At 44.9% G+C, this 16,591-nt stretch overlaps 1 protein-coding gene across 5 annotated transcripts in view; it reads right to left on the bottom strand.

Annotated features, from left to right (window-relative positions):
• Positions 1 to 16,591, bottom strand: part of LOC140191890 (bromodomain adjacent to zinc finger domain protein 2A-like) — a 140,395-nt gene that overhangs the window by 44,102 nt on the left and 79,702 nt on the right. For all 5 annotated transcript variants that reach the window (XR_011883953.1, XM_072249715.1, XM_072249714.1 and 2 more), the window contains exons 8-15: positions 14,998 to 15,099; positions 14,130 to 14,340; positions 12,309 to 12,370; positions 10,725 to 10,868; positions 9,788 to 10,042; positions 7,229 to 7,443; positions 3,452 to 3,526; positions 2,892 to 3,084 (exon numbers count right to left, since the gene is read on the bottom strand). Coding sequence is in view for 4 of the 5 variants with exons in the window: in XM_072249715.1 (XP_072105816.1) it covers positions 2,892 to 3,084; positions 3,452 to 3,526; positions 7,229 to 7,443; positions 9,788 to 10,042; positions 10,725 to 10,868; positions 12,309 to 12,370; positions 14,130 to 14,340; positions 14,998 to 15,099 (1,257 nt within the window). In the remaining variant the exon portion in view is untranslated. The remainder of the gene's footprint in view (positions 1 to 2,891; positions 3,085 to 3,451; positions 3,527 to 7,228; positions 7,444 to 9,787; positions 10,043 to 10,724; positions 10,869 to 12,308; positions 12,371 to 14,129; positions 14,341 to 14,997; positions 15,100 to 16,591) is intronic.

Genomic DNA, 16,591 nt, shown 5'->3' on the forward strand with positions numbered 1-16,591 from the left:
AGTATTATGGGCAGTTTTGGGTCCCTTATCTAAGGAAGGGTATGCTGGCATTGGAGAAGGTCCAGGAGGTTTACAAGAATGATCCAGGAATGAAAGAGTTACCTATGAAGAGTGTTTGATGACTCTGAATCTGTACTCACTGGAGTTTAGAAGAATGAGGGAGGAATCTCAATGAAAGGTCTAGATAGTGTGGATGTAGAAAGGATGTTTCCAGTAGCGGGAGAGTCCAGGACCAGAGGGCACAGCCTCAGAATGGAAGGACGTCCCTTTAGAACAGAGATGAGAAGGAATCTCTTTAGCCGGGGGGTGGGGGGTGAGTCTGTGGAGTTCATTACCACAGACAGGTGTGCAGGCCAAGTCTTTGGGTATATTTAAAGTGGAGGTTGATAGTTTGTTGATTAGTAAGGATGTCAAAGGTTATGGAGAGGAGGCAGGAGAATGGGTTTGAGGGGGGAAATAAATCAGCCATGATCAAATTGTGGAGCAGACTTGATGGGCCGAATGCCCTAATTCTGTTCTTATGTCTTATACTCTTTTGGTCTAAAGGCAATTTATGAAGCACAAAGGATAACGGTCCAAGTGGGAAAATTATAGCATAGGTCCAACTAGGAATGTCCTAAAAGTTTGTGTTGACAACGTAGGTAGAGTTTTTATACCATATTGAAACTGTGCTGTCCCTGCCTTGTAATTGTACAATGTTACAGTGTGAGGGAGCTTCACTTTGTCCCATACTTAACCTGCACTTGCAATATTTGATGTGAAGGTACAGAAGGAGCTTTATTCTGCATCCAATCTGTGTTATCTCTGCCCTGGGAGTGTACGGTAGAACTCAGTGTGGGGGCTTTACTTTGTGTCGAATCTCTACTGTCCCTGCCCTGGGAATCTGTGATGGAACAAGGTTGACAGGGTTTTGCAGTACCTAAAACATGTCCTGGGTGTGTGTGGGAATAGGGAGGCGAGCTGAACTTGGACCTTGGGATGGCCATTTGCAAAGAATGCAGATGCTCTACAAATTGATATATAGGTCACATTGGGAGCACCCGTAGATGAAGCTGGAGGAGGTGCATGTGAATATTTGCCTCACCTAGAAGGGCTTTCAGGTCCCCAGGTGGAGGTAACGAAGAGGTGTAAGAACAAGTGTTGCACCTCCTGTGGTTGCAGGGAAAAGTGCCAGGGGGCAGGAAGGGATGAGTGCACCACACAGAGAGAGTGATCCCAGCAGAAGGCAGAAAGGGAAAGGCTGGTGGTGTGGTCTCATTGCAGCTGGAAAAAGTGAGGAAGGATGAGTTGCTGCATGCAGATGCTCAGCTGAAAGGCAAGGACCAAGGAAACTTATCTTTGCTGTCTGGAGAGGCAGTGGGGTAATAGCAGAATGTGCAGGAAATAGAGGAGCAGCAAGTGAGAGCTCCTTCAATCACAGTTGAAGGGAGGATATGTTTCTTGGAAAGGATGACATTTCAGATGTCCTGGAATGGAGGCCTCATCTTCACAGCATTTGTGGCAGAGACAGAGAAACTGGATGGAGGGGATGGCATCCTGACAGGAAGGATGTGTAATCCCTTGTTTTTTCTCCAGAGCCCAGCATCTGCAGTTTTTTGTGTCTCCACTGTAGTAGGATATCAGTCTGTGTTTGACACTAGGACTGTGTGATGGGATGGTGTATAAAGTGTTTTATCTGTGTCTAACCCCAGGAGAATGTGATAGGATAGTTCAGAGGTTGTCACTGTGTCTGGCCCCAGGAGTATGTGATAGGACCGTATTGAGTGAGATTCACTGTATCTGACCCCGGGCGTGTGTGATGGGACGGTGTGGAGGGAGCTTCACTTAATACCTGATCCCGGGAGTGTGTGATGCTAAGACTTCGTGCACTAAACAGGTAACTTACCGTTACTAGTCCTGATGTTGTTATATCTTGAAGCGCAGAAATACATTTTCATAAATATTGCAATTTAATTAAATGAATTGACCCATTTTAATATGAATATCATAAGCAGCCCACGTGACACATGGTTGTCAAGACTGTTTGCCAATTTCAAGTAACTGGAGGCATCGGTGTTCCAGTGCACATTAGTCACCGCGTCCTCTCCAATACACTTAATCTGTTTAGTGGGAAAAAATAATGTTAATAAGGCTTTTAATAAACAATTTTCCAGTCTGTGAGAGCTGAGGCTCCAACAAACTGTCACGACGTGACAGAGCCAGTGCCTGTTCATCTCTCCCTTTCCCTCTCCCTCCTCTTTTAAGAAGGCCCTTAAAACCTACTGCATTGACCAAGCTGAAGGTCATCTACACTGGCAGCTCTTTATATGGTGTGGCGCCAACTTTTTTGTTTGACAAATGCTACTGTGAAGTCCCACGGGGACATTGTGTTACATTAAATACTCAACAAGAATGGATATTGCTTCCAGTTAATGGATTACATGTGTTGGAGAGGATGCAGGGACTAATGAGGACAGGAACACTGCTATCCCTCTTACACAATGCCAGCTAAAAGTCCTGACAATTACACTTTATACGTTCTGTTATATGTCAGAGTCATGAAGACATACAACACGGAATCAGGCCCTTCGGCCCACTGAGTCCATCCCGGCCAACTCTACTCATCCTGTACCAATTCCATTTATTCCCCCCACATTCCCACTGCATGACAGGCGATTTACACTGAACAATTAACCCACCAACTTGCACATCTTTGGGATGTGGGAAGAAACCAGAGCACCCTGGGGAAACCCATATGTTCAAGGGAGAATGTGCAAACTCCACACAGATGATTGAACTGGGGTCTCTGAAGCTGGGAGGCAGCTGCATCACTGTGCCCCTCTGTTGGAGTATACGTGACACAGAAGGGAAGTTATACAAAGGAGAGTAGAAGAGCCTGAAACATCATTTACCATCTTATTTCCTTCCGTCTTCTTCCCTGAAAATTTCCCTCTGGTACCTTCCTTCACCCGCTCTTCATCGCCGTTTCTCATAGATGTGCCATTGTAGTCAACTTCAAAACTGAATTCTGGTTTCCGTCGCCTGTCTTCCATGATGGTTTTGAGCTTTTCAAATCCTTTCTTCTTTGCCAGAGTTCTCTGTAACCTGCCAATCACCAGGAGAAACTCAGACCAAAGAGAAAAGCCTTCACTTCAGTCTGTGCCCTGTTAACAACCTACCACTTTCAGCAACTTAGCAGAGCTAAGCAAGCTCGGCAAGGCAACTCAGTCTGATGCATGCAGAGAAATCTAAAAAACCCTCACCTTCTACTTTTTCATCTCACATCCTGCAACCTCAGGCCAGACACAGGTCCAAATAATCCACATCTGGTGAATGTGGAAGCCATCACAGCCAAGGCCAATGTAATGTGGTCACATGCACATAGACAAAGAGACGGACTATAGACTTGTCCTCACTATTTTGTGTCTCCTACTTTAAGTCACATTTATTTTACTTCAGAATGAGGTCTTACCTCCTGAGTTTGCCATCCACAATCCATTTGTTTTTCCGAATGTTGGCTCTTTGGTACAGGTTTTTATCGATTTCCCTGCAGCAAGTTAAAACAGAGAGGCGTGATTTATAGCAAAGCAATTTGAATGTGTGTTAATCCAATCACAAACAAGAGAAAATCTGCAGATGCTGGAAATGCTAGATATGGCAAAGTTATTTCCCATGGTAGGGGAGTCTAGGACAAGAGGGCATGACTTCAGGATTGAAGGATGTCCATTTAGAACAGAGATGTGGAGAAATTACTTTAGTCAGAGGGTGGTAAATCGGTGGAATTTGTTGCCATGAGCAGCTGTAGAGGCCAAGTCATTGGGTGCATTTAAAGGTACAGATAGATAGGTTCTTGATTAGCCAGGGTATCAAAGGGTATGGGGAGAAGGCAGGGGAGTGGGGATGACTGGAAGAATTGGATCAGCTCATGATTGAATGGCAGAGCAAACTCAATGGGCCGAATGGCCTGCTTCTGCTCCTATATCTTATGGTTTATGAAATCTAAGCAACACACACAAAATGCTGGAGGAACTCAGCAGGCCAGGCAGCATCTGTGAAAAAGAGTACAGTCGATGTTTCAGGCCAAGACCCTTCAGCAGGACTAGAGATAAAAAGCTGAGGAGCAGATTTAAAAGATGGGGGGAGGAGAGGGAGAAACACAAGGTGACAGGTGAAACCGGAAGGGGGAGGGGTGAAGTAAAGAGATATGAAGTTGACTGGTGAAAGAGATACAGGGGTGGGGGTGGGGGAATCTAAAAGGAGAAGACAGAAGGCTGTGGAAGAAAGAAAAGGTGGGGGGGGGGAGGAGCACCCAAGGGAGGCGATGGGCAGGCAAGTAGGTAAGGTGAGAGTGGGGAAAGGGGACGGGGAATGGTGAAGGGCCGGGGGAGGGAAACACATTACCAGAAGTTCAAAGAATCTATATTCACACCATCAGGTTGGAGGCTACCTGTTGTTCCTCCAACCTGAGTGTGGCCTCATCTCGGCACCAGAGGAGGCCATGGATTGACATATCGGAATGGGAATGGGAAGTGGAATTAAAATGTGCGGCCACTGGGAGATCCTGCTTCTTCTGGCAAATGGAGTGTAGGTGCTCAGCAAAGTAGTCTCCCAATCTACATTGGGTCGTAGCCCCACCCCCCTTCACCATTCCCCATTCCCTTTTCCCTCTCTCACCATATCTCCTTGCCTGCCCATTGCCTCCCTCTGGTGCTCCCTTCTCGGCCTGAAATGTCGACTGTCCTTTTTTCTATAGATGCTGCCTGGCCTGCTGAGTTCCTCCAGCATTTTGCGTTGAATGTGTGTTATACATGTTGTCTCTGAATTCCCCTTAATTATGTATTTTCTTTCAGTTTGATCATTCCATTCACTGGTTCAGAGGGCAAGGCACTTGACAAAGCTGCTCCCTAACCAAGACTGTAGCTCATGCCAACTCAGCCCTTCCTGTCTCACCAGAGACAGATCAACTCTTTTGATTTCCTGCTCAGATCAGTTCTTCATCTCAAATATCTTTGCACCATCTCTCAGACAGAGGAAAATGAGGGGAGATCTGATAGAGACATACAATAGATTGGGTAAATGCAAGCATGCTTTTCCCACTGAGGTTGGGTGAGACTGGAACTAGAGGTCAGAGGTTAATGGTGAAAGGTGAAATATTTAAGGGGAATCTAAGAGGAACTTCACTCAGATGATGGAGCATGTGTGGCACGAGCTGCCAGTGGAAGTGGTAAATATGGGTTCAATTGCAACATTTCAGAGGAGTTTGCATAAGTACAGTGGTGCTAGAAAGTTTGTGAACCCTGTAGAATTTTCACTATTTCTGCTCAACTATGACCTACAATGTGATCAGATCTTCACACAAGTCCCAAAACTAGATAAAGAGAGCCCAATTAAATAAATAACACAAAAAAACATTATTATTTGCTCACTTATTTATTGAGAACAATGATCCAATATTACATTTATTTGTTCAAAAAATTATGTGAACCTTTGCTTTCAGTAACTGGTGTGACCCCCTTGTACAGCAATAACTTCAACCAAATGTTTCCGGTAACTGTTGATCAGTCCTGCACATTAGCTTGGAGGAATTTTAGGCCATTCCTCCTTACAAAACTGCTTCAACTCTGGGATGTTGGTGGGCTTCCTTGCATGAACTGCTTGCTTCAGGTCCATCCACAATATTCCTAAAGGATTAAGGTCAGGACTTTAACTTGGCCATTCCAAAATGTGAATTTTCTTCTCTTTAAACCATTCTGGTGTTGATTTACTCTTGCCTTTTGAATCATTGTCTTGTTGCATTATCTAACTTCTATTCAGCTTCAGGTAACAGACCACTACCCTGATGTCCTACTGTAAAATGTACGATACAATTTTGAATTCATTGTTCCCTCAATGATTGCAAGCCGTCCAGGCCCTGAGGCAGCAAAGCAGCCTCAAACCACAATGCTCCTTCCGCCATGCTTCACAGTTGGAATGAGGTTTTGGCGTTGGTGTGCAGTGCCCCTTCTCCTCCAAACATAGCAACGTACATTTCTGCCAAAAAGTTCAACTTTTGTCGCATCTGTCCACAGAACGTTGTCCCAGAAGCGTTGTAGAACATCCAGGTGGTCTTTTGCAAACTTGAGACATGCAGCCATATTTTTTTTGGGAGAACATTTGTTTCCTCCATGGTGTCCTTCCATGAACACCATTCTTGTTCAGTGTTTTTCTTATAGTGGACACATGAACAAAGACTTTAGCAAGTTCTAGAGATTTCTGAAGGTCTTCTGCTGTTGCCCTTGGGTTCTTTTTCACCTCCTTTAGCATGACATGTTGTGGTCTTGGTGTGATCTTCGCAGGATGCCCACTCCTAGGGAGAGTAGCAACAGTACTGAGTTTCCTCCATTTGCAGACAATTTCTCTTACTGTGGACTGATGAACACTCAGGTCTTTAGAAACGCTTTTGTAGCCTTTTCCAGCTTCATGCATCTTCACAATTCTTCTTCTAAGATCCTCTGAAAGTTGTTTTGATCGAGGCATGGTGTACATAAACAGATCTTTCTTGAGAAGAGCAGGCTCTGTCAGTAATCTGACTTTGTCTGCCTTTTTATAAGGCAGAGGCCCTCTACAACCCACACCTCCAATCTCATCTCATTGATTGGAATACCTGACTCCAAATAGCTTTTGTAGAAGGCATTACCCCAGAGGGTCACATACTTTTTTCAACAAATACATGTAATATTGCACCATTTTTCTTAATAAATAAAAGTATAATGTTTTTATTGTTATTTATTTAATTGGTTTCTTTCTATCTAGATTTAGGACTTGTGTGAAGATCTGATCACATTTTAGGTCATATTTATATAGAAATAGAGAAAACTCTACAGGGTTCACAAACTTCCTAGCACCACTGTACATGGATGGGAGGGATATGGAGGGCTATTGTCTAGGTGCAGATCGATGGGATGGGATAAGGCAGGATAGCACTTCGGCATGGACTAGATGGGCCAAAAGGCCTGTTTCTGTGTACAACTATCAAGCAACTGGTAGGGTGACAGGCCACTGCAAATTACCACTAATGTGTAGGTGAGTGGCAGATCAGAGTCAATGGAATATGCAAAGAATAATACGGGATTATCGTCGGATAAATGTAAATAGGTGGTTGATAGTCGGCATAGAATTGGTGGGCTGAAGGGCCTGTTTCTCTGCTGCATCTCCATACAGCTAACCAGCTGGGCTTTTGGTTTTGCTGCTAGAAGGGAAGCTCACTTACCTTACGACAAAGCTGTTCTCCAACAACTCATTGACCAGGAAGGCCAGCACCGAAGCCTTTTTCTCAGAAGAGTGCGCCTGGAAAGATTTGCTCTTCAGACCTCTACATAACTCTGCTTCCACACCATAAGCTTCCAGGAAAATCCGCAGCACTTCTGACACGTTATTCCTGGTGATTTGAATGTCACGGATTCGCTCCCTTAGAAGTGTAACTGACTAGTAAAGAAATAGATTAGTTATTATTTGCTGTGAACTATAGAGCCGTAGAAAGAAACAGCAGATGAAGGTAACATACTTTATTTATAAATCAAGGTATTTGCCAGTCCAACATCACAACAGTGTAACAAGGTTCTACTATGAAGGGTTTACACAGAGGGATAACACATGGGGTGCATGAAAGGCAGGGAAAATGGGTGACATGGAGAATAACAACATTTGGAGAGTGCTATATACAGGACTGCACATACACTAGCACTGGGCCATACACAGAATAAAGTCTGCTTCCGACAGATTGTAGTATTTAGTATACATTATGGGTAAAGACAGAGACAAAGGAATGTTTATGTTCCATATTATGACATGTCGGTCCATGGCCTCCATGATGAGGCCACTCTCAGGCTGGAGGAGCAAAACCTCATATTCCAGCTAAGTAGCCTCCAACCTGATGGCATGAACATTGATTTCTCTAACTTCCAGTGATTTCTCCTCCCTCCCCTTTTCTCTTTTTCCATTTCACATTCTGCTTACACTCACACCCACTCTCTTCTCCTCACCTACCCATCACCTCCCTCTGGTTCCTTTCCTCCTTCCCTTTCTTCCACAGTCTACTGTCCTCTCCTATCAGAATCCTTCTTCTTCAGTCCTTCAACTCCTCCACCTATTATCTCCCGGCTTCTTACCTCATCCCCCCTCCTACACCCACCCACCTTCCCTCTCATCTATCATCTGCCAACTTGTACTCCTTCCCCTCCCACCAACTGGCTTCTACCCTCTTCTTTCCAGTCCTAATGAAAGATCTCAGCCCATAATATGGACTGTTCATTCCCCTCCACAGATGCTGCCTGACCTGCTGCATTCCTCCAGCATTTCCTGTGTGTGTTGCTCCTTCCTCCCCCTCTTCTCAGGATTTCCAGCATCTGCAGATTTATTTCCTGTGGGGTTCTAACCTCCTCACAGCCAACGTGCTGGTTAGAGTTGAGCACGTCTGCTGCTATGTTCACAGTCCCACACTGAGGTGCTGTTGCTCTGAAACATAATCTTCCAGCCCCTTCTCATGTTTCTAATGTTGAAGTTGATGAAAGGTGCCAATCCATTCCATTGCCTCCTTCCTCTGGAGGGGCTTTGTGAGCGCTGACTCATGCAAGAACACCTCTTGTAAATGAAAATTTCTCAAGGTGCTTCGGGGAAGTGTTATTGGTAACAGGACAATTCAGAAAATGTCAGGGGCATATGTGACAATTCAAATCAGACTGCTTTTGGGGTTTATATTTGACACTCACACATCATTACATCATATGTCTGTATTTTTAAACTCCTTAACCTGGGAGCAGGGATCAACAGTTTCATCAGAGGTAGGTTTTAAAGAGAAGTGGACTGAAGCACACCCAGGGGAGGAAGCGTGGCATTGCAGGGAAAGGGGGTGGGTGTTGCATTTAAGGCCAGTGTTAAAGGAACAGAGAGTTTGCTTGCAAAGTGGGAGAACTGTGGGGCTGGCTATTACAGAGCTGGCAAGGAGATTTGATGCTGTGATCTGGAAATTCCCGGAAAGGATAAGCATTGCCTTTTCTTTTCAATACCCTTCATCATTTAAAAACTCCACCAAATCCCCTCTTAGCCTTCTCTGCGTCTGTGAAAATCAATGTCTCAAGCCCTTTCCAGAAAAGGCCAAAACTGCACACAGCATTCCAGCTGTGGCCTAACCATCATCTTCTGCAGACCCATTATTCTTTTTTATCACTGACTCTCATGCCTCCCTTTCTAAACTACAAAATGACTGTACCTGCCCACACACCGTCAGAGAATGATGCCTCTGAATGTCTAAGTCTCTCTGCTTATTCAGATGATCCACCCACCTCATAGTGAGTGTACATTCCTTGTCCAAATACATTATCTGAGATTCCTCTACACAAAACAGATGGGCCACAAGTCAAGCAACACACACAAAATGCTGGAGGAACTCAGCAGGCCAGGCAGTTATCTATGAAAAAGAGTGAACAGTTGACATTTTGGGTCAAGGCATCAGAACCCTGTTGAAGGGTCTCTGCCCGGAACGTCGACTGTTTACTCTTTTCCATAGATATTGTCTGGCCTGCTGAGTTCCTCCAACATTTTGTGTGCGTTGCTTGGATTTCCAGCATCTGCAGATTTTCTCTTGTTTGTGATAGGGCCCCATGTCTATGAACTGAACTCTTTCTCCTTGAATTTCAAGCCCTCTGAGCTACAACCATCAGTCCATTTTTCCTGTCCATCAACTAATGTTCTATCTGTGCCAATATACTTCCCCTTGTGTGACTGTGGTGCACAGATTGCAAGGCATTCAGCAGTGCTTCAGGCTCCATACCTGGTACTGATTAGGCAATCCTGGATTAACTATTGCAATGTGGAGTAATTTAATAAGCAGGTCCTGGATAATGCCCACTGCATCTCCGACATTCAGCAGGCCTTCCTGGAGTGTTTTCAGGGTGGGCATGTCTTTGAGAACATTGAAGCCTAACACCTTGCCATAGGTGTGCAAAAACTCAAACACCGTGAGACAGTCCGAAAAGGCACGGCCTGAAAGAACCAGGCCTGCGATGCGCTTAAACTCTGGCAGAGGCTGCAAACAGAAAAATGCCAGGAGTGAGGATTATTTTACTGGAGTTGCACACACTCTGTAGCAAAGTCATTAAGCACCTGTTGCCATACTAATAGTTACTTGGAGCAAAATTAAACAGGTATCTTCCTTCAACATGATTCTTCCACCCCTGAATCTCCCACAGTGTGACGCTCCCGCGGTACCGCCCTTCCCACAGCGCGATGCCCCCTCGGTACCGCCCTTCCCACAGTGTGACACTCCCTCAGTACTGCATGGAATAGAACTTGGAGCTCAAATCTCTGAAGTGGGACTTGAGTTCAAACCTCCTAACTTGTAAGTTAGTACTGTCAACTGGGCATCACTTATACTGTCTGGTGTGATACTCACCTGGATCAAGCTGAATGGCAGCAATTTCATGCCATGGTCTTTAATCAAACTAAAGGAACCAGGTGAGCATAAGAGCAGGCCTTGGGTAACCCCTCACACATTTCATGGACAATACACCAGGATTCACCCTCTGCCTTTTTATGCACGTGTCAGATCCCTATATGGTGAAATGGTTCCATGACACTGACTACCTGAGGGACACATTTTGGAAACGTGACCTTTGTGGGGAAACTGTATATATGGTGTTTTAAGACTGCTAGCATGGACCTTTCCTTTGACAGTTACTTTGTGATCCCTCTTTGCTTTGAATGCCTACCTTGAGATCTCTCAGATACAGATCCTCAGTGGGTTTCTTCATCTCATGCAGGAGCTGCAGTCTCTGCTGCTTCACCTTCTGCTGCCTTTTTATCACCTTCTCCTCTTTCATCCTCTTTGCCTTCTGCACCTTACCTGGCCCCTGCTGGAAAAGAGGCAAAATTGGCAGGATTTTTCACTTTGCTGAGGGTGCTCATGTTGCACACACGTGGAGAATATTAGCCAACTGTACTGCCCTCCTGTTGTTACCCCATTTGAGATCAGCAGAGGACCTGGAAGCTCCAGAATTCTGGAGCTTTGCTGCAGGCTGCACTTACTAACTGAACTATTAAGTGAATCAGATAGCAAAGTTGCACTTCCTCATGTGTGCTTAATTGGATAGCCTTTTACCAAATGTGCAATATCACTTGCCATGCTACTTGCCAATTTACTGGCACAAGACCATGAGACATAGGAGCAGAGTTAGGCCATCTGGCCCATTGAGTCTGCTCCGCCATTCAATCATGGCTGATCCTTTTTTTCTATCTCCTCCTCAACCCCAGTTCCCACCTTTCTCCCTGTAGCCTTTGATGCCATGTCCAATCAAGAACCTATCAGTCTCTGCCTTAAATACACCCAACGACCTGACCTCCACAGCTGCATGTGGCAACAAATTCCACAAATTCACCACCCTTGGGCTAAAGTAATTTCTCCACATCTGTTTTGAATGGATGCCCCTCTATTCTGAGGCTGTGTCCTCTTGTCCTAGACTCCCCCACCATGGGAAACATCCTTTCCACATCTGTCCAGGCCTTTCAACATTCGAAAGGTTTCAGTGAGATCCCCCCTCATCCTTCTAAATTCCAGCGAGTACAGACCCAAAGCCATCAAACGTTCTTCGTATGATAACCCTTTCATTCCTGGAATCATCCTTGTGAAACTCCTCTGGACACTCTCAAATGCCAGCACATCTCTGCTAAGATGAGGAGCTGTTAGAACTGTTCACAATTCTCAAGGTGAGGCCGCGCTAGTGCCTTATAAAGCCTCAGCATTGTCTCCCTGCACAGCTAGGGGCAGCAAGGGACATGAGTGATCAGTGGTATAGACCAATCACAGCCTAATTAAGCAGGGCCAATGGGGCTGAATAGCCTCATTCTGTTCGCCTTCAAAGCTTTCAAGGGGAATGGAAACCAACAGATTTAAATTTTACCACTTTAAACTCCGTGTCAGGACCTGGCCAACACAGGTTCGATTCTAATAAGAGTTTTCTCTGACTCAGTAAAGGGTAGATATATTCTGATGTCAGTTTGGCAGTTCACCTCACCACACAGGTTGGCTTTGCAGCCTCCCTATAAACTCAGCCTATTACCGTCCATTACCATTAAATTAGTTACATTTCCAACATCGTCAGGTCTCCAGGCAACTGCATTGAAAACCCACACAAACACATTTCATGCAGGGCTTTTAGCAGCTGTTCAAATGGGAGAAGGCCCATACTCCCAGTTGGTTGAGCTACACTTAAAACTACCACCAGACTCCTGCACCTCCTATCCCCCTGCTGACTAAACACTAATAAGGCTTTGACGATGGTTCCAGTTTCAAATACCTTTTGCTTCAATTTATTCATCAGTGCTTTCAGTATCTGTGTCTCTTTCGGATTCAGAACAGCTAAAAGTTAAATCACAAAGAGAACTGGATTAATCAATCAATTTCCATTATCATGCAACCAAACTAACCATAAAATAGGATGGCTGGTTTAGCAAATTCAGCTCTAGCATGGTGGAGTTGGGGGTTCGAGTGGGGTGTGTGGATTAGCCACCCATATAAATTGGGTAACATGCCCTCGAACTGACAGGCAAACTGCTCCCAATGGCAAGTTGCAACAGGTCTGTATGGGGTACAGGAATGGGGAAAGGCTGGCCTTCATTGCTCGGGTGCGTACTTAACCTGCTGCCAGCCCTCGAACAGTGTCTCCCTGTGACCAGCTTGTAAAGATAAGCTCAAAGGGAGGAGATGCTACGTCCAATAGTTTCTCCTTCCAGCAACATCCTATTAACATCATGAAAAATCAGAATGCAGATGAATGCAATAAAATGTGAGTAATGTTTTAACAAGAACATAGCATATAAGCCTAATTATGGAATAATCTATTTATGGGGTAAAATGCTGCATGGACAGTAGAAAGGTCCATTATTGAAAGTCCTGAGGGATCTTCTCTGCAGTCATTCCTTTAGCCTCATAAATAAGCAGAAATCCAAGAGGATTAACCAGAATCAGACCTATGACTGGCATGTTAAAGCCCTACTTCACAGGAGTTTATGGACCAGCAAGCAGGACACCAGAAAACAGGAATCAGTTGGCATCACTAGGGATAATATTGAGGCAGACAGCCATGCACTCCCAGTGTGGTGGCTTACAGAGGGATTTGTGATTGAAGATGACATAAATACTCAGGACTTCCATCAACAGATGGGGGTCACGTGGGATCTTTAGAGGAATTCTCCAACGAAAGGGCCAAAAAAAAACAAAAAAAAAACTCTTTTGCCACCAAAATATCCTTGCATACCATTCCCCCCCCCCCAATAGTAATGAGCAGTTTGTAAATTAAAAGCTTCAAATCTTGCCATGTACCTGTAGGTGTCCCTGTCAAACCTGCATCCGAGATCACACATGAATAGGACACGTTCTCTTCAATTGCTCCACTGAACTCAAAGGGGTGAAGTGGATGAAGAGATGTTTGACACACCCCATTATCTGGTACAAGGATATAATCAGGAGGCACAGTGGTGGAGATTCAGTGACCCAGGTTCAATCATGACCCCCTGTGGCACTCCCGTGGTACTGTGCTGTGTGCGCCCTGAAGTACAACATAACCCAGCATGCAGTGTTATCGTCTCCCAGTCAGTTTGCTGAAGGACAAGGTGAAGTGGTGCAGCCTGTTGCTCTACTCAAGGTGGCAAAAACTTGGGAATAAGATGTTTCCCTGTGCTCTTGAATGGGGAATGGGAAGCGGAGACACCAGGAAGAGGACATAGCCCCATAGTTCAGCAAACAACCTCTCGTGCTACTGAACCTCAGCCTGCTAGCAACAGGAGTGTGTATCGACCCTTGTGCAAGCAAGAAGCAAGAAATCAGGATGCCCAGTGCACCAGTTACTTTGATGCGCATTGGTGTGGTAGTGTGATGAAGATAAAATCCATAGTGTAAGCATACAAACAAAGAACAACCAGGAGGGCACAAGGACCCTGCAGCTGCCCAGAACATGGGTTAAGGAGCTTCATGAGCAGAAAGGACAAAAATGGGGAATTAAAATGGGAATGGTGTGGAAAGTAGTGAAATTACAAAGAACGCCAGTGAATAAAAGTGTGAAGGAGGACCTCACAAAGGGTGTTGTTATTTTCAGAAACTGGATAGAATCAGGTTGTACCTTGCTGTTCAAGCTTTTTCATGAGTTTGGCATCACTGCTGTCAAGGAGGGTCACGGTCCTGGTCTTTCGTGATTTTCCTTTACCCTGGTTGAGCACGGATAGCTTCTGAACCCGCTGCTTGCTGGAGTTTGGTGGCCGTCCCCGTCTGCTCATCATTGCTTGAATCCGCAGAGGGGCTTCTTCAGCTGTGAGCTTATACCAGTGGTTGCCCTGAAGAAATCAGAGAGAGATCGCTGATTCACATGGACACATGGAGGGAGGAAGCAGACTTTTGTCTGTGCATAAAATACAACTTGCTGAAGGTTTGATCTACAGGTGAAAGATGGCAGTGGTTTGTAATGTCAATGGGCTAGGCAGAGACGGGAAGGGTCTGGGTACACTCCCAAGTGCTCACACATTCCTTTCTCTTAATCCTGACAGTTGCGGGTGAAAGATGAACAGTTCGACATAAGGAGAGAGAGGCAGCCAGCAGTAACTATCTCCCACTGTTTTCCAAGTCGCCCAAGCAAAATCGCATGGGTCTGTCAGGCTGAAACTTGAGTGAAGCCTCCTCTGATCATACCAAAAACACTGGGGGACAATGGTGGTGTGAAAGCTCTTTTCCCAGCAGATTGTTCTAATCTCAAATTTTAGTTAGAATTGGAAGCAGACACTGTGACACAGGTGAAATTTGTTTGCCTAGAAATTGCTGTGGTATGGTAGTGACAGTGCTTGTACTCTGCTCCCAGAATTGATTCCACGGACACCAGTAGAGCCAGATTTCGGGGGCAGTGTTCTAGCACCGATGCCAGACAGTGTGTTTAGCCCTGCTGACTAGGGATGGTTCGAGGCAATACTTCCTGTTCTGGACCAAGAGCTGATACAAACCTCAGGAGATTCTTTCATTTCAAAAAATTCTCCAACGTTCATTCTAGGACTGAAGCTGAAATGTTCACGACTGAGTTCTGTTATCCCGTTTCGGATCAGGTACTGAAAAACAAATATGATCCTCTTATAAGTTTCCAATCGAATGCTTGTGTGAGTTGACTTAAGGTCACAGGTGTCTCTTAATCAGACTCCTCTCAAGTGCTGATAGGATTTTCACATGAAAAAGCACAAAATTTCTACTTTGTAAAATGCTTAAACCCCAAGAGGTTTAAAATATCTTGCCTCATTACATTTAAAATTACAAGACCATGTGACCTCCCTGACTGAAATGAGTGGAAACTTTTCCATCACTAATAGGGTTTGAACACCCTTAGTGAAGCACATGACGGAAGAAGGGAATCCAAGACTTCAAAGCCACACGATGCCAAACTTATAAAAAGATCTCGGTCAACTGTCAGCCACCAAACACGGCAGCCTCTTAGAAAATTCTCACTGATCTTTGTCACCACCATTATACAAGGGTACCTTCACAGTCACTGCCAAGAACGGCTGCACCACTGAAGGTGAAACGGTATGCTGTAGTTTGCCCAATGAACCTGGGGGACCTAGAACAGGTGACCCCCCCCCCATTCATAAACATAAACTGGCACACTTTGCAACAAAAAGAGCAGTATCTGTTTGCCAGCTAAAAAAAAATTGGAAGAATTCAAAAGAAGGGTGAAAACTAATGGCCTTCGGACCTATTGTAGAATGATATTCTCTGAAATGAAACAGCCTTATTATAAACCAAGTCCACCTGTACATACACAGGTATACCTCATTGTATATAGTTCACGATTATTTGTACTATTGTTTGCTTTTTGATTCTGTACAGCGAGAGCTCAGGGAAACCGCCATCAAATTCCCTGTATGTGTCCACATACTTGGCAATAATAAAGGATTCTGATTCTTTTTTGTTTAAAAAAAATATATTTTCCAACAATTTTTCTGGCAGCTCTGTGGCCAGTGTTATACCCAAGCACAATGGGATATTAAAGCTGTCCAGCGCTCTCCTCACTCCACACCTTGCGGTCTGTGTGTCCAAGCCAATTTTCCTCTTGCCAACACCAAGGGCAGAGCTTGGTGGTTGGGAGATAGACGGTGTGGAGGCCTGTCCATGAGGCCTCAGCTGAATGCAGCTAGCTTAGGGCAAGGGCCAAATCAGAGTTTTTCAGTCCTGGGCTACACACCCTCTATTTTGTTAAGGGCACAAGTGACTGAAGTCAACAACAACCTTGCACTCAACGTCAGAAAGACTAAGGAACTGATTGTGGTTTTCAGGAGAACAAACACCTGTCCTCATTGCGAGGTCAATGGTGGAAAGGTGAGCAATTTCAAGTTCCTGGATGTCAACATCTCAGAGAATCTATCCCGGGCCCAACGTATCGATATAATTACAAAAAAGGACATGTCAATGATTATATTGCATTTGGAGTTTGAGATTTTACCTGTCACCAAAACCTCTAGCAAATTTCTACAGATGTACCATGGACAGCATTCTAACTGGCTGCATCACTGTCTGAGGTGGAGGGGCCACCGTACAGGATCAGAAAAA

This window comes from Mobula birostris, chromosome X (assembly GCF_030028105.1).
Source record: "Mobula birostris isolate sMobBir1 chromosome X, sMobBir1.hap1, whole genome shotgun sequence".
Taxonomy (NCBI): domain Eukaryota; kingdom Metazoa; phylum Chordata; class Chondrichthyes; order Myliobatiformes; family Myliobatidae; genus Mobula; species Mobula birostris.